The sequence below is a fragment of the Perognathus longimembris genome, chromosome 17 (assembly GCF_023159225.1).
Source record: "Perognathus longimembris pacificus isolate PPM17 chromosome 17, ASM2315922v1, whole genome shotgun sequence".
Lineage (NCBI taxonomy): Eukaryota > Metazoa > Chordata > Mammalia > Rodentia > Heteromyidae > Perognathus > Perognathus longimembris.
In genome coordinates, this window is record NC_063177.1 from 35,196,359 (window position 1) to 35,221,985 (window position 25,627).

The 25,627-nt window shown below is 47.8% G+C and overlaps 1 protein-coding gene across 1 annotated transcript; it reads left to right on the plus strand.

Moving 5' to 3' along the window:
• Positions 1–17,837: 17,837 nt before the first annotated feature.
• On the plus strand, positions 17,838–24,285 carry Hoxb13 (homeobox B13). The gene is given in 6 exon segments (XM_048366843.1): positions 17,838–17,924; positions 22,311–22,703; positions 22,705–22,972; positions 22,975–23,028; positions 23,031–23,114; positions 24,032–24,285. Coding segments are annotated over 6 exon segments (1,140 nt in total).
• The last annotated feature ends 1,342 nt before the right edge of the window (positions 24,286–25,627 follow it).

Consider the following 25,627-nt stretch of genomic DNA (forward strand, 5'->3'; position numbering starts at 1 on the left):
AGATTCTGCTCAGGAAGATGAAGAGGCCTGCTGGGCCCTGAAGCTGATGGGATGTGGGGTTAGGGGCCCATGCTAAGTATGTCTTTTACTTTCTTATCCCCTCCAAACCACCTATGACTGAGGTACTAGCTCCATTCACAAATGAGAAACTGTGCCTGAGAGACAGAATAGCAGTGTGAAGAAGAAAAAAGCTTTTCCTGGCTGCTGGGCTTATAGCTCAAAAATGGCTTGGAAATTGGGGTCTAACTAGCTCCCTTCACACCGTCTTCAACATCAAGAATAGCGTAGTTGCTGGGTGCTGACGGCTCATGCTTGTGATCCTAGCTGTTTCAGAGGCTGAGATCACAGTTCCAAGCCAACCCCAGGCAGGAAAGTCCACGAAACTCTTATCTCCAGTTAACCAGCAAAAAGCCAGAAATGTAACAGTGACTCAAGTGGTGGAGCTCCAGCTTGAGCAAAAAAAGCTAGGATAGAGTGTCCAGGCCCTGAATTCAAGCCCTAGTACAGACACAAAATAAAACCCCCACAGGTTCCCTTCTCATTAAGTGTAGTGACAGGTGCCTTTAAGGAAGGGACTCTGGTCTACTCTTGTCCTGGGGCAAGTTGCCTGCTCCTGCTCTGAGCTCTCCCTTTATGCCAGCCTCTCTCTCTAGAGAAGCATCCTTCAGGTGATTCTGAACAAATGGGAATCTGATCCTGCCCCTTCCTGCTTCCTTCGCCCCGTATTCTTCTAACCCACCTCCCAGTATCGAGTCACTTCCTGAGGCCCAGAGTCTGTTTCTATACAGTTGGGGAAGAAACGAAGCCCCCATGGGGGCAGCTTCTTTTTCTTGGCAGAGAGAGAGAGAGAGAGAGAGAGAGAGAGAGAGAGAGAGAGAGAGAGAGAGAGAGAAGAGGAGAGAGGAGAGAGGGAGGGAGGGAGGGAGAGTGCGAGAGCTGAATTTATTTCAGAACATCTCCTCTACGAAGCCCTCCTTTCCCCCCTCCCTCCCCTCCCTGCCACCCCTGGACTTTCTCGTCTCACCAGTTTCCGAAGCGGGAGGATGTTTACCCTGCCGAGAGAGGCTGCGACGGTGCTGAGGTCAGAAGCCTGATTCACCGCTGGGAGACTTCCAAACTCGTCCCCCACCCAGCGGGGGAGATCCAGGCCTAGAAACTTCACCGGACCCAGCCAAGAGACTCCCCCCTCGAACCCCCCCCAGCCTCCCCGGCATCCCAACAGTGACCAGCCCTTCCTCCCCAAAGTGCGGGCCGGCCCGGATGCGCTGAACCGTGGGAGGACTCCGAGGGGACCTGGCCGCTCCCTTAACCCCACCCGGTCACCGCCGCCCGCTGGCCAGGGTTGAGGTTTTGGGCTAGAGAGAATGGTTCCCACAAAGAGCTTCACCCCACCCTCAATTCTGTTTAAGGCTCTTGTAAACTTGCTTGGGGACAATCCCTGCCCCCGAAGAGGTTTCCCCTCACCCATCCCCTCCACCTCCCCAAGTGACATCTTTTTTTTGGGGGGTGGGGGGAGGCAGGAGGATCAAGCGATAGGAAGCAGAAGGAATCCTGAAAACTTGCCACAGGCCTAGGGAGGAGGGGAGGGTCCAAGGGGGTTGGCTGTGAATCCGGGACAGGGAAGTGAATGAAACAGGTTCTGTCCATCCTTGTCTAGCATCGGAAAAAGCGTTAATCATTCACCACCCCCACCCCCGTCTTTCCTTCCACCTGGGGTCTCGAAAAAGGTGCATCCAGGAATCAAGCCACAGCGGCGGCGGCGTCCCCGACGGGGTCAGCGCCGCCCCACCTGCGCGCTCCAGCGTCCGTCCCAGCGCGACGCCTCGGCCCGCGCCTGACCCCGAGCCACTGATAAGCCCCCAGACGGCCAAACATCGTTAACTTCTTTGCCTTTCTAGACTTCTCGGCCTGTCCTTTCTCCGACCCTTAGGACTGAGGGGAGGGGGGTCTCCCGGGATGTAACCTGTGCCTCCTTAGGCAGATGGACTCCCAGTTCTGTCTCTATATCTTTGTCCCTAATTCCCCACCCTACCCCTGCCGGCCCTTTACCTCCCACCTCTACCTGACCCTTCAGGTTTCTGGTTGGGAACAGAATCTTCTGTAGCGGCACAAGTGGAAAACAGTGTCCCCTCAGCCTCCCACTACAAACCACTACCTCCAAAGCACTCCAGGAAACGGGGTTGATGTCAGAGAATGCCAATAATGATTTCAGAAATAACTTAAAATCTCTCAGCCTAACCTCAATATGAGGGAGAGCAGACAGATGGGTTATGGGACTGAATAAACCGATGGGACTCCTCAATGTTTTCATGCTTCCCTTTGCTTCTTTTGACCTTGCTCACAAGCCAAAACAGAGCTGGTGGTAGTTGGTGTGGCTGGGAACTATCAGGAGGATGGTGACTTTCCTCTGGTATCAGGGAGTGTAGACAAAGCCCATCTTGGTCAAGGCCCCAGGATGGCAGACTCATGTCCAGGGGAGAGGGAGCTGCCATTGGAAATTAGAAATTTAGTGGCTCACAGCTGTAATCCTAACTACCCAAGAGGCTGAGACTTGAGCACAGCTGGATCTTATCTCCAATTAACCAAGGCGTAACTCAGGTGGTAGAGCGCAAGCCTGGGGTGGAAAAGCTAAACAACAGTATGAAGCCCCCAAATTCAAGCCCCTCCCCACCCTTCCGGGCATGTACACACTGAGCAATCTGGTCTTTCTCAATTCTATGCTCCTGCTTGTTTCAGGTACCCAAGCTCCTCCCGTGGTCTCTTACCAGCTCTCCCTCCCCCATCCTTTAAGGAAAAAAAAAAAGGCTTTTGGGAAAGGGAAGGACTGCTTCCCCGCCCCCCCCCCCCCAAACACACACTCTGTTTGGTGTGTGGTGTGTGGGGGATGGTGGAGGGAATGGGGAGTTTTCCTTCCTGGGAAGACCATCTCCCTTTCTACACCAGAGCTGGGTCTTTAGCCCAAGTGTGTGGTTTTGTAGTCATTCAAGCAATTGTTTCACTAGATTGGAACATGTTCTCATTTGAAAGAACAACAACATCAAAAACAAACAAACAAACAGGTAAGTGTCATTTGGTTTGAAATTGCCCCCCTCTGGCCACTCCTGGGAGAGGTCTTTTAAGCAATAATAATTATAATCATGATCCAAATAATTTTTAAACAAAAACTTCAAAATTTGATTTATCAAAGCTATCATCACACCCAACAATTCTAAAGGGGAAAACTTCACAAAACCCTTAGGGAACAAAACATAATTGGATTCCACACTTCAAATCCTGCCCAGAAGCATTTAAGCCAGACTGAATCTTTGGCACCATGAACGGTTAGCAAGTACTCACTACTTGCTCTTACATAATCGCATGGCAAGAACGGGCTCAGAACTGTGCAACTCTGCCAGGCCAGAATTCTCTCCTAGTGTTTTTCCCTAAAGTCTTGCCTTTGTTTATCTACTGTTTTCTTGTCTGACGATGTGGCAGGAAGAGATGAAAGCCATTTTTCTCTTCCCAAGAATTCCTAAAAGTGTTGAGAATGCAGAGCGGAGGCATAAACCTCCCAGCAAAGCACTGGACTACAGCCCCTGGGCAGCCAGAGAAGACTGAGACAGTTGCAGTTGCAAAGGCCTGGGATGGTGGGAGGGGGAGGGGGGTTGGAGTTAGGGGATTCCTCCTCAGATGGTGTCCCCACAACCCGTTGATTTCCCAGCTCATCCCAACTGCAGCCCCCTGGAACACCATCTGCAGGCAGATGGCTGGAGGTTTCAAGACCTAGGGGAGGTGAGTTGAGTTTGCTCTGGGCTGCAACTTAAAGCAGCCGCTGTGGGTGGGTGCGGAGACTGATACCTGGGTGGTAGTCCAACTTGGGACTTTTCCATGTCTTCTAACCTTAAGGAGTCAGAACAGATGAACATTGGTAAGAGAAAAAAGCCTCCCTCGTTTTCCAGTATGTCAGAATTCTATAGAATAAAAATCTCCTTCACTTCTCAAGAACAATTATCAGAAAAAATCCCAATATGTAATAAATTCCCCAGTAAATGGGGGAATTTACATATATCACACATGTAGTGATTACTGACTCGACCAAATCACAATCGCTTTAGCAAAATAGCCTAAAAACAAATTAGCAACAAACAGGATCACCCCAAACAAGAGAAAAACTAGGCAACCACAAACACAATTCTCTGGGAAAGGGCATATGAATCACATTTAACACCATGCAAATATTGTATGTTCAGCCTTGATGGTTATTTAGTTTTTTACTTATTTTGGTGCCCATCCTGGGGGCATGAACTCAGGGTCTGGGCACTGTCCCTGGACTTTTGTGTTCAAGGCTAATTCCACTGGCTTTTTTCTTTTGTGTGTGTGATTCAGTAAAGAGTCACAGATTTTCCTGCCTGGGATGGCTTTGAGCCCCAGTCCTCAGATCTCAGCCTCCTGAGTAGCTAGGATTACAGGCATGAGCCACCATTACCTGTTCTTGATGGCAATTTAAAATGTACGAATCCTTCCTTTGATTACATGCATTTCCAGGAATATGTCATTCAGATATACTTGCCCATACACACAGAATAGTATATACTATGTGTACTAGCCCCCAAATAAAGAAAAGAACATTGGCAACACTCTAAATAGCTCTCAGTAGTCTCTCACTGAAATGCTTTCAGGTTCACCTGTATAAGAAAAACTGAGCTATTAACAAGAAGGATGTGTTGTTTCAAACACATTGAATATTTTAAAACAAAAGTCAAACAAAGTTTTGTACATAGAAAGATACCATTTGGGATTATTTTTAAGGCTTGTAATTATATACTTTTGTGAAGACATTCTGAGAATTGTAGCCCCTTCTGGGAAGGAGACTAACATAAAAAGGAGGAACCTCTACTTTCCTTTTTTAATGTAGTCCTGGCTCAAATGGTTTAACTTCTGAATCCTTTCCTTTAACAAATGCTATCCATTTCTAAAACATAGATTAAAATTGGGAAATTATTACTTTAGTAGTGTCTGTTTTTAGTGTATAGATAATAAAAACTTATTGTGGACAACTCTGAAAATACAGAACGTTTTTAAATTAATGACATTTCTACTGATTAATGTCTATGTACAGAATCTATACGACTAATACATCAACTTGTCCTCAGATAATTAGAACTAACAAAATCAAGCTGCTAGCTTGAGAATTCGTTTTTTAAAAAAAATAAAACAAGATAATTTCCTGAAGAGAGTTCGCAGAGCTTAATTCTATGCGAAAAAACTACTTAAATTGGTAGTCCAGGTTAAAAAGATTTAGGGGGAGTAAATAGATACCAATTGTGGTTTCACTGCCTGACTAAGTCTATACAGTTTGAGAGCTCAGACTGAAGAATGGAAGAGAAAATTATTTCCACCATTCAGGCCAACAATTCAGCCAGAATCTAAGTTTCTTTACAAGCTGAAATCTGTTGCTGGGCGTCCCCAGATCTGCAGTTGGCTCTCCTGTTCGGAGTAGATCGATCTTCAGAACCTTTCGCCCTGGATTCCTGGCAGACTAGCAGACACTCGTCAGGGAGTGAGGGTCAACTGTAGGGAAGGCTGGTGCGGGGCTGGGGGTGGGGTGGCCGGGAGGAATCTAGGCCGTCCCGGGAAAAGAGAGTGGGCCACGAAGGCGCTCACCTCACCACATCCCCGGTCGGAAGAAATAGTCCTTGCAGGCGATACCTCCTCCTGCGCCCTCTCCAAGACCCCCCGGCACGAGGCCAGAGGCAGAGCCTCTAATCCACTTCTTCCCGCGGAGACTCCACTGGGGCCCGCATTTCTCCCGGTTGGACTGGCTCCCAAGCAGTATTCAAAAGAAAGCCGGCCCTGTGTGCAAGCTCGCAGAGGATTTGCAGAGGACCCCAAGCGTCCCGCAAGGAATCTGGTGCTTTGCTTAAGAACCCAGGGGGAACACGTGGGGTGCGAGTGAGGGTTGTCAGTGGGTCCAGCTTGTAAAAAGTGACTCCTGGTGCTTGCTGTCAGCATCCCTGGAGCCACTAGAGACGGACCCCATTGCAGGCAGGCAGGCAGGAGAAACAGGAATCCAGGATCTAACCTTCTCTCCACAACGTGATATCAATATTCCCCCCTTTCCTGCCTACACTCTCTAGCTAAAAAACGTAAGGAAACTGAGGCATGGAAGATAAAAGAGACAGGCTGAACATGTTAGGGAGGGCGCTTGGCGATGGTTTTTTGGACCCCCAGGAATCCTGGAGCATGAATTCTGTGAGGGTTATGGACCAAGTTGAAGTAAGCATTGGGGACCAGGAAAGCAGTGGGAGGAGGGACAGGGGGGCCCTTCCAAGGCTCCCAGCTGCGTTTACCCCCAAAGCAGGAGCTTCTCTCCTTCCCTTCTTTCTCCTAGCCTAGGCATTGATGCCAGTTCTCCACCTCCCCCACACGCCCTCCCCAGAGTTTCGGCTCCCCCTTCTTAGTTCCCTGAAAAGAAACTACAAAATGAGGGGAAGAACAGTCAGCCACACAAAACTCTTGGAATCTTGTCCCTTCTTCCATCCTCCCCCCCAGACCTCATTCGACTGATGTGGTTAAATGGGGGAGGGTGTATGTGGAATCTCAGTCTTTACCCAAAAGCTCCAGTTTTCTTTGTTGTAAATGTGACTGTGGGTCTGAAAACACTGAGCTAGAGAAGACCAAGAATAAGACTAATCAAATGGCCGATTCAGGGGAGGGAAATGTTAGATTTTTTAGGACTTTGAAACTGTAGGTAAGGAGCTCAAGATTTAGCTTCTTGGAGATTGTTTGCCTCTTAAGGGTGAGAGGAGTTCATCCCAGTGGACTTGGGGTGGGGGGTGGGAGTAAGTAGGTCTCAACCCCTGCTTCTGGGCTTAATCTGATACAAGGTTACAATCTTAGAATTGTTAAGGCTTTACACATTTTAAGATAGTACTGGGTTGTTTTGTTTAATAAGCAACAAATCAGAGTTTCTCCCCAAATCCAAGGAATGGAGGTGAAAGCGACAGATCACACACACACACACACACACACACACACACACACACACACACACACACACAAACACGCTCTCAAGGGAGCTAACAACTCCAGGGAAAGTGAAAATTCCAGCTGATCAACTATTGTTTGTTTGAAGAAAAGCCAAGGTCTGGCTGATTTCTCCTGGAATTTGCCCAGCTGGCTGCTTATTTTGGCACCTAAGAAAGACTGACCTCTTGGGTGCTGCACTGAGCGATCTAGATCTGCTTCAAAATGGATTCCAGGCCATCCAGATCATCCATGATATCTATCCTCTGTGCTAAGAGTGCCCCTAAACTCTCTAATTGTTTTAACTGCTAATTTCCTTCCATCACTTTCATTAACCTCTCCTGTCCTTCTGTCTTGTCTATCTGCCACAGACTGAATCCAATCTCTAGATAGGTCTAGATCCGTATCTCAAGTCTGGTGAAGGTATTAACTGGCTGCTAGTTAAATGGCTGGATGTGGTCATCCACACGGAAAGATGTAAAGACATCTACTATAGATCTGTCCACTTCAGGCTCTGGTTGTGAGTCCAGTTTAGGGTGCCTTATGGAGCAGATCAATTTGTCTTCATGGGAAAGGAAACCCTCCATCACCGATTGCATTTATTGATTTCTCACTTATCTTGAAACTGCATCAAATGGATTTCTTTCTGCAGCTGAATATCCAGGTAGGTTAAGAAGCGTTAGAGGGTTTTATTTGGATTCATTTTGGAGTCTTCATCCTGGCCATGAATAGAAAAAGTTATTCCAGGCCCAACACTCCAGCTAGACACAGACTTTATCCACCACTTGGAAGGCCCCAACATTCAGAGACAGTGAGGTGGGAGGGAGGGAGAGAGGGAAGAAGATTTGGGGTCCCAAGGGAGCTGAGAGGTGGTTGGAACCAAGCCTCTTTTTTACTTTAAAAAAAATCTAGGTCAATGGAGGAAATTAAAGAAGGAAAAGAGAAAAGAAAATCAGGAAGGGCCTGGGATGTAGCTCAGTGGCAAAGCACTTGCCTAGCAAGTGCAATATGCTCTGGGTTCAATCCCCAGTACCAAAAAAGAAAAGACAAAAAGAAAAACCAGGAAGAAAAAAAAAAAAAGCTAAAAAGGCCTTCCTCAGCTCAGAACTGACTCAAAGCTGGGGCCAGACAAGGACTAAGTATCCTGCCATTCTAATTTGTCCTCCCTCCCTTCCTCCCTCCCTCCCTCCCTCCCCAAACTCCACAATCTTCTGGGGAAGGACTCTGGGTGAGTGGGGAGGGGGAGGGGGCAAGATCCCATGTACAGGGACCTATCCCCCATTCAACATTAACTTGATCCATCAGAGCTGGCAAACAGGTGATAGTGCCCAGAGTAGCCTTTCTTCATTTCCAGATTCTGTCCAAAAAGAAGCCCTCAGCTCCCGACCATCCTCTGCCATTCCCATCATCCCTTAAAGGTTTAAAAACTCGGAGACTCCTCTATGCTATAGACTCCCATGCTAATAGCTCTACAGGAAATCCCACATTCATTCTGGCAGAAGTCTGTTTTGTAGATGTGGGGCCCAGAGTAAAGGGCCTTTAAAGTTGGACAGAAAGGAGTATAAATCCCAGACAAAGCAATTGCATGCCACACAGTGCGGGCCTGGGTGTGAGGCAGGCATGGATCTTGGGTGATAAAGCCCAAATTTCAGAGGTCCCAGAAATAGGAGGAGCTGTGGCTACCAGATCAGTGGAAGCAAAACTGAGCATCAAGCTGTATTCTGTCATGTCCTTAGCAGATAACCCAAAACAAGTGATTGAAACAACATAAATGTGAATACATACAAAAATAAATGCACATATACATACACATATGTGTGCACCTAATTAGATTTTCTAAGTAAGAAACCTTATCAGAATCAACAAAAACAATCTCAGGATGAGGGCATGGCTCAATTGGTAGAGCTGCTTGTCCAGAAAGCCCAGAGTCAAGTTCAAGCCCTAGTCTGTCTGTCTGTCTGTCTCTCTCTCTCTCTCACACACACACACACACACACACGCGCGCACACACACACACACACACACACACACACCACACACACACACACACACACCTCTGAGCACCCTGATCAGGCTGAATGAGCTTTCTTTAGTCTAAAATCTCATTTATGTATCACTCCAAGACCCCCAAAGGATCAATATAAATGTTGTATGTAAGTCCCTGGAGAGACTAACCAGCAGCCTGTAGGCTGGATTATTCGAGATTCAGTTTACAAGTGCAAATTGTGTTTCACACACATGAGTCCACCTTGAATAACCCAATAATTAATTAAAACCATGTCCTGCAGGGGAGATTTTATTACATTGGCTAGCTTTTTATGAGCTAGGTGTAGTTTGGAAATGAAAGATGTGAGAGAGTGAAGATACTTCAGTGATGTCTGTACTGAATCTGTAACTCGCTCCTGGGGACATGTCTCATCAGGTTGGGAGAAAACAGACTGGCTTGGAAAGGTAGAGTGAATTTAATCTGATGTATTTATTATTATTAAGTAGCTGTACAAAGGGGCTACAATTCCATAAGTTAGGTTATGAGTACAATGCTTCTTGGTCAATGACATTCTTTTCTTCATTTCCTCCCATCTCTAACTTACTTTTTAAATGTATCTTTTCTCTACAAATCATTATGCAAAGGAGTTGCCATTTTAACCTGTCCATTTATGTGTGCAGAGCATTCTTGATCTGAATTACCCCTTCCATTCTTCTCTCTTCCCCGCCTACCTACCCCTTCCTCCACCAGCCACATCAACTCTCCCACTTCCTTTTTTCACACATGTACATTGATGATTGATTGTATCCATCCACCATTGCCTTTTTCCATAATTTATCTGATTTATTGTAGCAGGGTTTGGATCCCTTCATCTTCTGTAACCAGGGCCAGCTTGATTTTTGCTGTTCATCCCTGGGAGCTTTGGGGCATCCAAAACTGGGAGCCCTGGAAAGATGGAAGGGGGTGAGGAGTAGGAGAGAAAGGCTGAGGTAAGTGGAGACTAGACTCCTTGGTGGTGGTTCATTAGAAGAGTGGTGGGCATCTTGGCAGTCTTCTCCATTATAGGAGGTCATAACTTTCCAGGCTGGGTACCATCCAGTCCAGGACTCTAGCTTAGCGATGATACAATGGCTTCTCTATAGACAGATCAAAGCAAGGCGATGGGTCAGCCTGTTCCTCTTCCTGGAGCAGAAAATCTTTACCTTCTTCTTAGTCACCAACTAGTACCTTACAGGTACTTTATTTTTTTCCCCAATCTTCATTTTCCATATCTTGTGAGAAACATATCCATTTTAACAGCTGAGAAGACTGAGGGTCAGAGAGAGAAGATGGGCTAGCCCAAGGGACACATAGCTGGAAACCCAAGCCAGAGTGGGTATAGAAGTCATTCAATCTTCAACACCCACTCATAAAAAACATACAAAACCTTTCTTTTTTTTTTTTTTTTTTGGCCAGTCCTGGGCCTTGGACTCAGGGTCTGAGCACTGTCCCTGGCTTCTTCCAGCTCAAGGATAGCACTCTGCCACTTGAGCCACAGCGTCACTTCTGGCCGTTTTCTGTATACGTGGTGCTGGGGAATCAAACCCAGGGCTTCATGTATACGAGGCAAGTACTCTTGCCACTAGGCCATATCCCCAGCCCCACAAAACCTTTCTTGGCTTCCAGAACATAGAGAAGATACCACAACCCAAGAGCAAAATGAACCGAATGAAGTCAAGAAATAACATGGGGGTGGGCAATGGGGCAGGAGATTGCCTGACCCAGCTGCCCTTTTCTTTGGAGGGAATGGAAGAAATTGTATAGCCTTCCTATCCTCTCCTGGCAACTACAGCTATAGAAAAAGCAAGGCAGAATGCTGGAAGAATAAGTTGTTTGGGGGGGCTTTATTGGTGCAGCTTAGCAGCACCTTGCTTGTCTAGCAGATGAAAGGCGCCAGGGTTTTGATCTCCAGTATTACATAGGCAGAAGGACAGACTTTTTTTTTTTTGGGGGGGGGTGTCTATTGTGGGGCTTGAACTCAGGACCTGGGCTCAGTCTCTGAGCTCTATTTGCTCAAGGCTAGCACTCTACTACTTTGAGCCACAGTGCCACTTGTGATTTTCTGGTGGTTTAATTGGAGATAAGAGTCTCACAGCCCTTTCCTGCCCAGCCTGGCTTTGAACCACGATCCTCAGATCTCAGCCTCTTGAGTAGCTATGATTACAGGCATGAGTCACTGGTGCCTAGCCAGACAGACATTTTTGATCCATCATAGAGCAATACTATTCTCTGTGTGTGTGTGTGTATGTGTTTCCCTATCACTTGAGGTACTCTCTAGAAACGTGTGTGTGTGTGTGTGTGTGTGTGTGTGTGTGAATACTAGAACTTGAATTTAGGGTCTCCTCATGCTCTTACTTTTTCCACTCAAGGCTGATTCTAACACTTGAGCCACACCTCCACTTCCCCTAGCCACCTTTATTTTATTTATTTTTGAGAATGACCAAGGCCATTTAGAATTGGGGTTGATCCAGGTTTTTAAAACAAGTGCCTGGAATGTGAGAGGCCCTAGATTTCATCCCCAAACACAGCAGGAAAATAAAAACAAGACACTGTTATTATAGGTTATAAGGAAGTTTGGAGATAGTGCTACCAAAAGCAATATTATATAGAGGAAATGAGGGAATTCTAACATGGATACTATTCAGGAAACAGTGTTCTTTTTTTTTGTTGTTGTTCAATAGTAACATGGAGGCTAAATAAAAGGAGAGGTAAAAGAAAAAAATGGGGGGGAAAATCCTTCTTAGGCAAAGATTCATATGGAAATATTCCTGGGTAGGGAAAATGATGTCAGGAGACTCACTTTAAAAACACTTTCTCAATGGGGCTGGGGATTTAGCTCAGCAGAAGAGCACTTGCCTGGCAAGTGCAAGACCCTGAGTTTGGTCCTCAGCGCTAGAAAAAAAAAAATTGCAGTAAGTCAACTAGAATTGATGGTTCTTAATGCTGGGGATAGGGATTTCACTGTATTTTTCTGTTTACTTTTCCATATATGTGAAATTTACCATTTGAAAGTAACAAATACAACTATAAACCCCAACCTTAGAAAAATCATCATTTTCCTTTATTTTTTTGGCAGGGAGGGGGGGGTGCGGGGGGGGAGGGAGGCGGGTAGGCGGAGGGCTTTGAGAGCTATGTAGAAAATCTGGTGTAGAATCCCAAACACCCATTCTTCTCCATAGAGAAGACAGAATTTAAAAGTGTTTTGGCCCCACATTGACCCAAACAGGCTTTTCTCCCCTTCAATGTTGCAGTTGTAAGCAACAAACCCACTAGAGAAGATTAGGTCTCCTGTGATTCAACAATAAATGAAGTTTTTCAAGCACAGCCCATTTGTTGCTTACCTGGACTCAGCCTCTGGGGTAAAACAGGACAGGGAGAGAGGAGGGGGAGGTAGAGCTTAGTTTCTCACCTTTGTTGTTTTAGACATTACAGGGGGAGCCACTGGTCAAAAAAACGGCTGTAGGTCAGACCAAAAAAATACTGTATTGTACAATGTTCCTTTTCTTGGAGTCAATGTTTCAATTTTGTTTTGTAAATCCCTTATTTTTTCCTTTCCCCTTTAAACAATTTCCTCAAATAGGTTAGGCTTATTTTTAGTATCAGTTTGAGATACTAATGAGATTTATTTCCATTTAAAAAAAAATTGCCCAAGAGCTTTGTGTTTTGAATGGGGGAAGAAGCCAGGCATGCTGGGGCCACTCTATTCCCAGATACTGGAGAGGCAGAGGCAGGGAATATTCTGCCCCACCCCCACCAGTCCTGGGGCTTGAACTCAGGGCTGAGCACTGTCCCTGGCTTCTTTTTGCTCAAAGCTAGCACTCTACCACTTGAGCCACAGCACCCCTTCTGGTTTATTATGTGTATATGGTACTGAGGAATTGAACCCAGGCCTCATGCATGCTAGGCAAGCACTCTACACTAAGCTACATTCCCAGCCCTGGCGGGAGCATTCTTAAACCCAAAAGTTCAAGGTCAGCCTGGGGAACATAGGCAGACCCTATCTAAATTTAAAAAAGAAAAAAAGGAAAGGAGAGAAGGAGAGCGGGGAGAGAGGGAGAGGGAGAGGAGAGAAGAGGGATTTGGTACTATAGTTCAGGCTTCATTATTTTCTTAGCTTGTAGGAATTGGATAACTTAATCGCTAAACCTCAGTGTCCTTCTCTACAAAACGGAAGTAAGGCACTCTAAGTACTAATCGGACAGACAGTCACACAACCGGCCATGAGAGGGATTCTGAAGAGGCTGTTCCAAAAAGTTCCACCATTTAAGGATGTAAAAGGTCTGAGAACCTGAGGCGCTGTCCAGAGCGGTTCCTGGTAGAGCCACTTAATCCTGCTCAGGCTGGCTGCAGCACGCAGCTCTCCTACGCACTAAGCGGGTTTGGGTCCAGCAGTGACTTTGGCCTTGAGATAGAACTCTGGCCCCTGCGTCCTTCTGGAGAGTAGAGCAGTTCCCTGGGCTAGTGCTAGGAAGGAGCAGGGAGGAGGCTCTTGTTCCCAGCTATCTGTAGAGAGCCAAACCCTCACCTGCCTGCAGGCAAAGACCTCACCTGCCCAAGGGCTGCTTTGCCAGCCCTCAGGGAGCCAGAAGGCCCCCCTGTGCATCGACTCCAGTTCCAGTACTGAAAAGTTTATCTGTCCAGGAGTTTACACAATGGAGAAGGAAGGCAGGCCTCTGCTTTGGGCTGGGAGCCCAGAGTCAGTGTAATTCCTGATTCTAAAGTGTTGGGTGTCAGTATTGGGGCCTCAATTCAGGATCTGGGTGCTGTCCCTTTGTTTTTTGCTGAGGGCTGGTGCTCTCACTTGAGCCACAGCTCTACTTCCAGCTTTTTGGTGGTTTTTGTGGAGATCAGAGTCTCAGGGGCTTTTGAACTGTGATCCTTAGAGCTCAGCTTCCTGATTAACTAGGCTTACAGCTGTGAGCCACCATTACCTCCACCACCACCCCCAACCTAGGTTTGATGAAGATGCGTTAAGTTCCCCTGCAAGTCAGCTTTGTGAGTCTACCCTGTCTGACACACATGAAAATTCTCCTCAAAGTAGGGCCCAGGATGAGGGGACCAATCTGAAGTCCCAAATTCAGGGTTTTCTCTTTTCAGTGGCTTGGCCAGCTCCCCTGGGGCAGCTAAGTCATCCTGAACCTGTGGAGTTTATAAATACGATGTCCCATCCTGCCTAATTTTTTAGTTGTTTTCTGGGGCTGGCATGATGGATATCCAGAACGCCATGGAAAGCTCACAGAGCCATCTGCTTCTTGTGTTAAGGCCTTCACGTGTTCCCATCACACCAGCTCTCAGAGCTGCGAGCACCCACAAAACTGGCCACTGGTTTCCTGGGATCAACTCTGACTTGCATAAAGCAAAGAGTTAGGCTTTTGCTACCCAGTCACTGGAGCACATAGCTGGATGGAATTGAATACACTGAGAAGTCTCCCAATCCCAAATACCAACTGACTCATTTGGGTAGCTGAGGAATTTGGAGATTCCTCTTCTTCAACAAAAGGAAGGAGGAGAATTCCCATATGTCCCCTAATTCAGAGATGGCTTTAATGGATGATTTCCTGGGTTAATTTTCTGTCCTTCTGAAGTAAAATCCTTAGCCTTTAGTATTTTCCCAGGATAGTCCCCCAAATTGGAATATCCTCCCAAACTTCACCCCTGTGACATAAACAAGGTTAAGAGAAGAACAAAAACCTTTGGAGTTTCTCAGTAAAGACTTCCATTTTAGAGGAGGGAAATACTGGCTATATCCCCCCCCACACAGCAATTATGGGCAACATTGAGGGTGGACACAGAGACCAAATAGAAAAACATTGTGCATGGTATAGGATTTTACATTGGAAGTGAAGAGCAGTTTAGCTGTCCTCTCAGAACTCTCAGACTGCCTCTGAAGGAGATAGAGAGGAAAAGCACAAGTTTAAATTCAAGTGATCCAGAGACACGTCAGACTAAGAGTTTCTGTTCCAATCCCAACTCTCACTGTGTCTGGCTCATTGTCAGCTCTGGTCAGTAGTAGGGTCAGTGTAAGCTACCATCTGCCAGTCTCTTCCAGTCTCAGGTGTCAGTACCTGAGGTAGATTTGTAGTCCAGAACCTTGGGTACATGGCTAAGATGGACTTTCCCCCAGGTGAGAGTTCACAGGGTGGTAACCAGGAACTGCCCAATGTTCAAGGCCGGGATTCAGACAGGCAGATGGGGAGGGGGAGGGGGATTTAATATACACACAGACTCTCTTGGAGGCAGGAGGTTATTTTCATGTCTTTATAGGGTCCCAAAGGGGTTTGTTCTTTTTGAAACTAAAAGGTAGGAACCCTTGAACACCATGAACAGGGCAAGATTTAGTAGGAACCCTTGAACACCATAAACAGGGCAAGATTTAGAAAAGATGGATTGTAGGCTATTTTCTCCCCATTGTGTATATATAATATGTGTATGTGTGTGTGTGTGCGCACGCGCGCGTGCGTATGTGTAATGTTTGCCTTCCTCCTCTTCCAGTTTTTGTGTTTTTGGAACAGATAACAGTGGTGGGGATGGGGGAAGAAAGAGAAGACTTTTGCTAGGGGATGAGAATTGTGAAGAGGGAGGCAAAAGCACAGATTTTTCAAGTTCTGGGCATTCTCAGAAAGGGCAATGTGGAAATCAGAAAAAGAAAATAAAATCGTTCAGACTGTACTTTCCCTTAAGCCTTAAAGTGAAAGCTTCATTTTGGGGACGTGTGGGGTGATTCTTCTTGATTTTAAGAGTGAAGACTCAGTCTTTAGCAGACCTGAGAGTAGCCAGCACTTTCCTAATACAATTTTCTCATTATCACCCAATCCGGTAGAAGGGCAAGGGGAAAACAAGGTAAGCATGGTGAGAGAGATACAAATGACTCAAATTAGTTTCTTGAATTTGCAGATCACACAGATAACACAGATGAAGATGTAGACATAGAACGTAGATCTCTTTGAGATTCCAGGGCCTTGGAACAAAGGAAGGCAGTTCATTCAGGTTCCTAGAAGCCGCTGCAAATGCTGTTACTTTCACATGTCTCTGGATTAGGGGATTGGAGGACTTCTGTGATGTTTCATGCAGATTAGATGCCAGTTAATGTCATACTGTGAAGTTTACACCCTGAACTCACTGTCCTGACTGATTCAGCCTAAGATTGCTCCCCAGAGACCAGGTGGCAGAGCTAGGTACCCTTAAATCCTAAGAACTGTGCCTACCCTAGATCCTCATGAAAAACAAAACCAGTGTCAGCCTAGTTAGTGGCCTCTTTCTGGCTCCCTGCATAGGTTTTTCTGTGCATGAGGCCCTTTCCTGCCAGCAAGCCCTAGTTTCCCTCTTCCTGCAATGACTCTTCTGCCCATAGTGAGCTCTGCTGGAAAACCCCGAGAGCAAGGCTGCTTTCCCTTGTAGGCAGTGCACATAGGAAAACTGAGGCTCTAAGGAGGAGAAATGACCTGGCCCAACATGTCAAGTCAAACTAGAATAGAATTTTGCCTGAGCCTTGCACTCTGTGCCAGGACCAGCTAGTCCCAGAATTCTTAATGGTTTTGGCTGGATCTAGGCTAGGTTTTTTCTAGACTGAGTGCCAAGGGCGGGGTGACTGAGGTTTGACCCCTGCAAACCCCAAGGTTGGAGAAGGGAGCCTGGGGATCTGGGTCCAGCCAATCTCCCTGCTCTGCATGTATGCCAGGCTAGGAAACAGCTTTAGCTTCCTATTCTCCCTCCCTCTGCCACAGACCCCACTCACAGTTCCCCCGCTGTTGCTCCTCCGGTCTCCAGGCACCATTTGAGTCTGCAGTGGTAGCAATGTGGTCAGGCTCTTTCTCCTTCTTGGGTCCCATTTGTTCTGTTTTGAGGCCAAGATTTCTTTTTGGGTCCATTTGTTCTGTTTTTGAGGCCATGATTGGCTTTAATTTTGTGGTTGGCACCCTCAACGCAGGCTGGGGAAGCACTTAGGTTTGTCCTGAGAAAAGTCCTAATTCTAGGGGTGTCACCAGGTTGCGGAAAATGGGGGAATTAACAGTGGCCTTCATGCCTCCATCCTCTGACTTCTCATAGCTCTTGGATTCTGTCAAAATTTCCAAGCCGTTTTCCTTCAGGATGCAGAGAGGGCTGAGCTGACTTCATGTTAAGGGAGAGGAGCCTGAGAGGTGAGATATCCTAGCCTTATGCAGGACTCTGAAGGCTTGTTCACTCACTCCAGGCAGACCTGTCTGGACTCACTCCTGTCAGACCGACCTCTGCCTGGCACAAGCTCCAGCCCCCAGCAGCCCCAAAGGCTGTTTCGAGACTTCAGAGAACAATAATGAGAAAACTGTGTAAGCGGGCCGAAAAGTAAAAATGTGTGTGTGTGTGTATGTGTGTGTTAGGAGAAAGGAGTTAAGTAAAACACAAGAGAAGAAGAAAACTGAAAAAAGAGAGAGAAAGAAAAAAAGAAAAGGAAATGGAAATAAGAGGGAACCAAGAAAAGGAAGGAAGAAAGAAGCAAATGAACAAAAGAAAAATGAGGGGAAGAAAAGCAAAGAGAAGGAAAAATAGTGCACATCTCAGGTAAAGAGGAAAGGAAAAATAAAAGTAGAGCTAAGAGGTAGGGGACCCAGCAAGTAAGAGATAAAGAGGGAGGGAAAAAGAAATCTAGAAAGAACACGCACAATCAAGCTAACTGAAATGGCAAGGAAGACGGGGGACAAACATCAATATCAAAAGAAAAACACCAGAAGAAGAGAGGCAGAGGAAACGTAGGTGAAAAGAAAGAATGGAAGCCAAGAGGGAAGTGCACACCCACCATAAGGCCGTTTTCAAGAAACCAGGAGTAGCGATGCGAGTGGTTTCGCTGGACTTGGGGACCTCACAACCCAAACCTTACTGCGCTGCAAATAAATCCTCATTATTCTTCACCATCGACGTAAGGATCGCTATCCTGGCCCCCACTTAACAGGAGAACGAAGGCAGAGACCGCTCATTTTTTTCCAAAACTAAGCAAACAAAAACACCCCCCCCAAAACAAAACAACAAAACAAAACCTAAAACCCCCAAACCTCAAAAACCCCTAGTTTAACAAAAGCTCTCCAGCGGGGCGGGTGGCAGGCATCTTCCGCTCCCTCCCTTTGGTTGGAGAATCTCCAGCGGGGGCAGGGGCGGGAGCTGACACCAAGGTGCCAAGTCCCCGTGGCTGGAACCCCCGGGGGCGCGGCGGCCCCGCTCAAAGGCCGAGCTGTAAAGGTCACAGGCGGTCTGCCGGGCCGTGCTGAATGGGCTCCCGGAGGTAAACAGACTCTTAACTTTCAACTTGGCCTTGACCTTCCTGGAAGTGTCTGGCGGGTATGTAAAGGAGCATACTGAGGCTTTCAGCGCGTTTAGCTAAGTCAGTAAAGGGGGCTGCAGAGGCTCCCCGGCTCCTCCCGGTGGGTCTGCCTGGAGGAGGCTCGCAGCAGGACACAAAGGCCTCTGTGGGGCTTTGGGGGAAGGGCAGCTGGAGCCCGGGCAATCTGGAGACTAGGGGTGCCGAGGGTGTGCAAGCAATCTAGGCCCTCAACTCTTGTAAGGGCCACTCCTCCTCCTCCCCCCCCCCTTGCAAGACTTTGAAGAGAGACATTGAGCCTCAGTTTCTCTGTGGGAATTCAGGGGGGTAGAGCCCTAGCAAGTGAGAAGTGACCCGCCCTTCTCTAAGGCAATTGTTCTTTTCAATGAAAAGCAGGTGACTTCAATAGAAACAGACATACAAGAACACAAATAGAAGCATATTTATTCAGTTTATGAAATGGTTTCATGAGCAAAATCTCATTAAATTGTCACAGCATTCCTGTGAGGTAAAAGTTATTAGCACCATTTGACAGATATCCTATTTTTACCTGGCTTCAATTAAGATCTGTAGGTCACAAAAAGATGTAGATGCATATTTGGACATGCACAGGAAATAGGAGCATATACTAATAAATGTGCGACTTAATCCCTAGATCTACTAGATGCTAAATAAATCATCAACAAGACAAAACTTGGCCAGGTGTTAGCGGCTCATGCTTGTAATTCTAGCTGTACAGGAGGCTGATGTGAGGACTGCGTTCAAAGCCAGCCCAGGCAGAAAAGCCCATGAGGTTTATCTCCAATTAACACCAAGAAGTTAGAAGTGGAATTGTGGCTCAAATGAGCACCGTTTTGGGGTTAAAAAGCTCAAGGACAGTGTCCAGGCCCTGAGTTGAAGCTCCAGTATCAGCATGTACACTATTTTTTATATTGGATATATCTATTTATAAGGGGTCTGTAGCAGAGCTTGGTGAACTTCTCTGGGGCAAAATTTAAGATGGCCACCTCTGAATTTCAAAGGAATGCGATTTGCTGGTTATTTCCAGGGGTATGGATATAAACAATATATGTGCAAAACATGTGCTATGATTTGAACCCCATCCAAGTGCCAGAGATAAAATTTAAGGGCTTCATTTATGCTAGGCACTCGCCAGAGTTGACCTCATTGTTACGATTTTAAATTTAATTTTGTTTTAAATTGTTTTTTCCTTCAAAATCGAGAGTTAATGTTAAAAAAGCACAGACATTCCAATCATATAGTATGATGAGAAATTCATTACTTATGTACACATACAGCTAATACCACACTGAGAAAGAGCATTTCCCAGAGGTCTTCTCTGTGTCCCTCCCAGTCAGGAGTTTGGTCCTCAGGCTCATTTCTATTCTGGCCTCTCACCATACACAGATTTTGATGGTTCTTGAGCTGTGTAGAAATGGCATCGGGCAAAATTCACTCTTTAGAACCAGTTTCTTTCACTCACATATCAGTGTAATTACCCATATTGTACACTTCAGTAGTTTGTTGGGTTTTGAACATTCATGTGCAGTTCTTCATCATTTAATTCTAGCTTGATTTATCTACTCATTCTACTGTTGATGGATATTTGACTTTTTTCTAGTTTTGAGCTAATATAGGGTGCCTCTGTCACTTCTGCCTTCTAGGGGCTGGTGGAGTGGCTCAAGTAGTAGAGTATCTGCCAAGCACAGAGCCTTGAGTTCAAACCTCAGTACCTCCTAAAAATGGGCTTGTGGTGTATAGGTCAGTGATAGAGGGCTTGTTTAGCAAGTCCTGGGTTTGGTCTCCAGTAAATCACACACACACACACACACACACACACACAAATAAATCACACACAATGTATATGTATGTATATATAATACTGTGCATATAACACTGAGAACTTGCATACCGTCCTTGTACAGAGGTTGCATTAATCTTTGAATCGTTCTGATTTTAGTATATGTGCTCTCGAGGCAAGCTCTGGAAAAAGCTTTCTGATGGACATACATTTTCACTTCTGTTGGGTTTGTTACCGGGAATGTTGGATTTTAGAATATGGATGTGATTATTATTTTTTAAATTTAAATTTCCACAGCTTTGCTCTCCACATATATGTATGTGTTTGCCTAATGGAAGCTAGAACTGTACATTTCTACGAATCCATTCTATGAATCTGAGTGAAGATGTCTCAGTCTTTTGGGGGGGAAATCCTGGTATTTCTGCCCTTCAGGACTAGACCATTAGGAGGCAAGCATTGAACAGACATTTTCCTTTTCTTTCATGTTGTTTTTGAATGCAATAACATTAGTAAGGAGTCTGTGCTTCAAGTCTTCTGTGCCTGGCAATGTTTGTTGAGAGTGATCTAAACAACACCAAAGCCCTACAAACTAACTCCAGCTTGTATGGCCCTTCCCTATCAGGGGCTCAAGTTCAAGTTTGGCTTAGTGAGTAGGGGTTGGTTTGGTTGACCCAGAACTCAAGGTTCCATCTAACTGCCAAGGAAGTCCTTGGTGTGAAATGAAAACGCCATCTCCAGAAAACCTAGAGATTCTAGAAAAATAGAATTTCATTTGGAAGAGGTAGTCAAGGAAAAGAGACAACCTCTGAAAACAGATTTGTGAAAGCGTTTGAATCTTCTGTGTTGTTCTGCACAGGAGGCCCCAATGGAAGGGCCTCAGTTCTGCCAGCAGTTGGGACTCCTCCTCCCACCCCCTTATCCTCCTAATGAAATTTAAAGCCTGCAGGAGGAAGATTGAGGTCCACAGTTTTCTAGAGACTCAGTTTGAGGGTGCTGGTACCAGGGTCAGTTTTCTGAACCTCTTAACCTACAGGGAGAGGACTAAAGGGCAGAGAGGCTGGGCTGGGCATCTTCACACACGCCAGACTCCTTTATTCTTGGGATCCAGGATTCCCACAGCTCCTTGGGGCTAGCCAGGCTGACTTTCACCAGACTTGTTCAGATCTCAGAAAAGTGGGGAAGGAAAGTTTCTTTTTTTCAAATGGCACTTTAGGCTCTCTCTCTCTCTCTCTCTCTCTCTCTCTCTCTCTCTCTCTCTCTCTCTCTCTCTCTCTCTCTCTCTCTCTCTCTCTCTCTCCACCCCTCTTCATTTTCTTTCCTTCTCTCCCTCACATCTTATCAGTGCGTCTGTCTCTTTCCAGCCTTAAACGGAAATCCAGACCTCCTCTCCCTTTCGCAGGCAATCTCTAGATTCTCCATTTCTCATCCAGGTCCGGATGTTGCATGATCCGTTCGGGACTCCAGCTTGCACGTAGTCGTAGTCTACATCCAAGTCCGAGTCCCCAGCCCCCTCGCCTTGGGGCCTCCAGTGCTTGGGGGGTGGTGGGTGGTAGTAACTGAGGTCCCTGGGGAAAGGGGCCTCTCACACCCTTCTCTAGGCTTCAGAGCTGCTTATTACAGTGCGTCTGGGACAAGAGGGACATCTGGAACGAACTAAGGGTCCTAGTACCCAAAACTCAAAGCAAGGGGTTCCCCGAAGTCCCCCCTAACCCCCCATTCCCCAGCTTCCTCTGACTGGTGCATTCCCAGGTTCTCCACGGAGGCCAGGAGCAGCCTTCCAGCCCCACCCCCAACCCCCTACCCCACCCCCAGGAGATGGACACTTTATTGGGAGAGCTTTTTATTCTCTCGTTAAACCTGCCAAAGCGCCGGAGCCAGAGAGCGAGAGAGAGCGAGAGCAAGAGAGCGAGAGGAGAGAGAGAGAGAGAGAGAGAGAGAGAGAGAGAGAGAGAGAGAGAGAGAGAGAGAGAGAGAGAGAGAGATGGGAGGGAGAGAGGAGGGAGAGGAGAGGGAGGGACAGAGAGGGGAGAGAGAGAGAGAGAGAGAGAGAGAGAGAGAGAGAGAGAGAGAGAGAGAGGAGACAGACAGAGAGGAGGGAGGAGGAGTAGACGGGGGTGGGGCAGGGCTCCCCGTCCCCTTCTCCCTCCGCAATTTCTGCGGGGAGGATTTTACGAGCTTCTCTCCCCCAGGCCGCAACCAATCAGCGCGCGTGGCCGGGCCCCTGCGTCTCTTGCGTCAGGACGGCACGGCCCCGACTGGGCGAATGCAGGCGCCGTGCGGGCAGCGAGCGATTTAAAGCGCATTGGATTCCCAGGGCCTGGGTGGGGAGAGCTAGCTGGGTGCCCCTTCCATCCCCCCCACCCCCGGCGCCCCATGAGCGACCTCGGCCCCATGGAGCCGGCAACTATGCCACCTTGGATGGGACCAAGGACATCGAAGGCTTGCTGGGAGGAGGAGGAGGAGGTCGGAATCTAGTCGCCCACTCCCCACTGAGCAGCCACCCAGCGGCGCCGACGCTGATGCCGGCTGTCAACTATGCCCCCTTGGATCTGCCCGGCTCGGCAGAGCCACCGAAGCAGTGCCCACCCATGTCCCGGGGTCCCTCAGGGGGCATCCCCAGCTCCCGTACCTTATGGCTACTTTGGAGGCGGGTACTACTCCTGCCGAGTGTCCCGGAGCTCGCTGAAACCCTGTGCCCAGGCGGCCACCCTGGCTGCCTATCCCGCGGAGACTCCTGCGGCGGGGGAGGAGTACCCCAGCCGCCCCACCGAGTTTGCCTTCTATCCGGGGTACCCCGGACCCTACCAGCCTATGGCCAGTTACCTGGATGTGTCGGTGGTGCAGACCCTGGGCGCCCTGGGGAGCCTCGCCACGACTCCCTGCTGCCCGTGGACAGTTACCAGCCTTGGGCTTGGCCGGCGGCTGGAACAGCCAGATGTGTTGTCAGGGTGAACAGAACCCACCGGGTCCCTTTTGGAAGGCGGCATTCGCAGGTAACTTCCAACACCCTGGGTCCTCTTGGCTCTGAGCGTGGGCTACGTGGGCTACGCTGGCACTTGCCTGGAGGAGAGGGAGACTTGGGGCTGGTGAGGAGGAGCTTGGTGCTCTTCCGTTGCCTATTAGAACTCTGAAGGAGGGTCCAGGCAGCTAGAGGGCCCGGATGGAGGCCCCAGAGGGTCAGTGTGAGGGACCTGGAGCAGCGTGCTATGGAAACCTCCAGGCAGCCAGCCTCCCTCAACTTCCCCAGGAGGTCCTGGGACCAGCCTTTCAATATGTTGGAGAGCTTTCTTTGTGGTTGATTTCAGCCCGAGTATTCCCTGTGCAACACGATCCCAGTTTGATTCTACACAATAAAACAATTCAGGGAGTGTTGAGGGTAGTGGTAGAATGGAGGCATTAGGTCTTCTCTTGAGAATAAGGCCTTTCACTTTCTCTTAGGTGAGCAAAAGGTAGGTTATCCCATTGATAAGGTGTGTGCATTGGGGTGAGTGAATTAAGTGTGTGTTTGTGTGTTGGTCAAGGAGGTAGGAAAAATAGTTCCTCCTGTGCAGAATTTGCCTGGCGAATCTGTAAGAGTGGCGGAGAATCTGAAAATGGGTGGACATATGTGATGGTGGGCAAAGGCCTGGAAGAGGGCAGTGGATGTGTTTGCCGACTCCGAAGTGTGAAGGCAGTGATGGGTGAGGATGGCCCCCAGGAGCTGACCAATGATCAGAGCACCAGCCGGAAGCAGGGATGTCCCCAGTGTGTTTTGGGGAAGCAGGGGGCACACAAGCACACATGCTCCTGCCCAAAGGGTGAACTGGATTCGCCTGCAAGATGACGTAGCAGGGCCTGGGTCTACTTACTTAGGTTTGCTAGTTGGAGATCTGAGAACACCTTTTCCTCTCTCCCTTTCCCCGCCATACAGACTCCAGCGCGCAGCACCCTCCCGATGGCTGCGCCTTCCGCCGTGGCCGTAAGAAACGCATTCCCTACAGTAAGGGGCAGCTGCGTGAGCTGGAACGAGAGTATGCGGCAAACAAGTTCATCACCAAGGACAAGAGGCGCAAGATCTCCGCAACCACCAGCCTTTCAGAGCGCCAGATTACCATCTGGTTTCAGAACCGCCGGGTTAAGGAGAAGAAAGTTCTGGCCAAGGTCAAGACCAGCACTACACCGTGAGGGATCCCTCTGGTTGGGTGGGGGACAGGGGAAACGGTTGTTGGTGGGTGTCCTGGGGGACCAGGAGCTTGCCAAAGCCAGGCCTGGTGAGGACACTGAGGAGCTCCCAGGAGAGGACACCATGGCAGGCCACTGGTTCCTGGACTGTGCCTCAGGGGCGGCCTGGGTACCCCTATATGTGCCAGGAGGGTGAAACTAGGAGCCGCGTCCATTCCACCAGGGTTCCCCCAAAAACCTGTCCCAATCATAATCGTTCATCCTAACCGTGGTGATAATCACAATAACGATAACCAGTACTAGTTGCCATGATAATTAGTCTCATTTTCTATCTAGAGCTCTGTAGAGCACTTTCGAAACGCTTTCATGAATTGAGCTGATTGTGAATAAACTCGGAAGGAGATTCTTTTGCAGGGCAGCTTCCTCTCAAGACCTCCCCCTCCTTCCATTTACACTTCTCTCTTCCAGTTCCAGTGATGATGGGGGTGGGGGGAACTGGAGAGAGGAGAAAAGGCCGATTCCTCTGAGGAACTATGATGCCCATTTAGCATTTTTCTAAGATGACAGTTGGGCAGGACAGACAATGCTAATGGATGCCTTTCTGTCCTCCCTGCTCCCTCCCTTCCCACCCTCCCCCTGCCCATTTCCTAGGTTGTACCCTCCACCCGCAAGCCCTAGTACCTAATTACTAGATCTTGAGGTGAAAATGAAGCCAGCAGCGGGTTACCCTAGTTTATCCTTTTTCCTCAAGAGTTGGAAGAAGTGCCTGCGTAATTCAGTGCTCCCCATTTCCTTCCTCCAAACTCCAAGTCTCCCCTTGTGGTTCCAATGGTTCCATGGCTTGTTGAGAATTTCAGAGCCACTTGAAATAGCCTTGTAGACTAGTCGCCTCCCAGACACAAACTGCTTACAGAAAGTCGTGCACTACCTTTAAGGCCCATCCCAAATCTACTGGAGTAGCAAACCTCAAAATAGCTCCTTTTTCACCCATTATCTTCTGTTTGCCTTTTTGTGACACCAAAGGAACCTTCTAGCCTCAGGACAGAAGCATGTGGTAAGTCCTTTTGAGGGTAAAAGAACAGTACTCTAAAGAGGCTCCCAGACCTAGATTCAGGGTAGAGGAACTCTAGGCTGCCAGTGCCACAGTGGCCTCAGATTTCATTTCCATTCCTTTTCACTGGCGCAACCCACGTACGTACCCTGCATCCTGAGTGGGTGGAGGACAGAGTAGCCGCAACTGTTTTTCAGATCCACAAAGAACAAAAACCATGGACCACAATTCTGGAAAACTGAGGTAGACCAGGTTCATTGCAGGGCTGGTGAGCCTGAAAGGGACTCTCTGTAC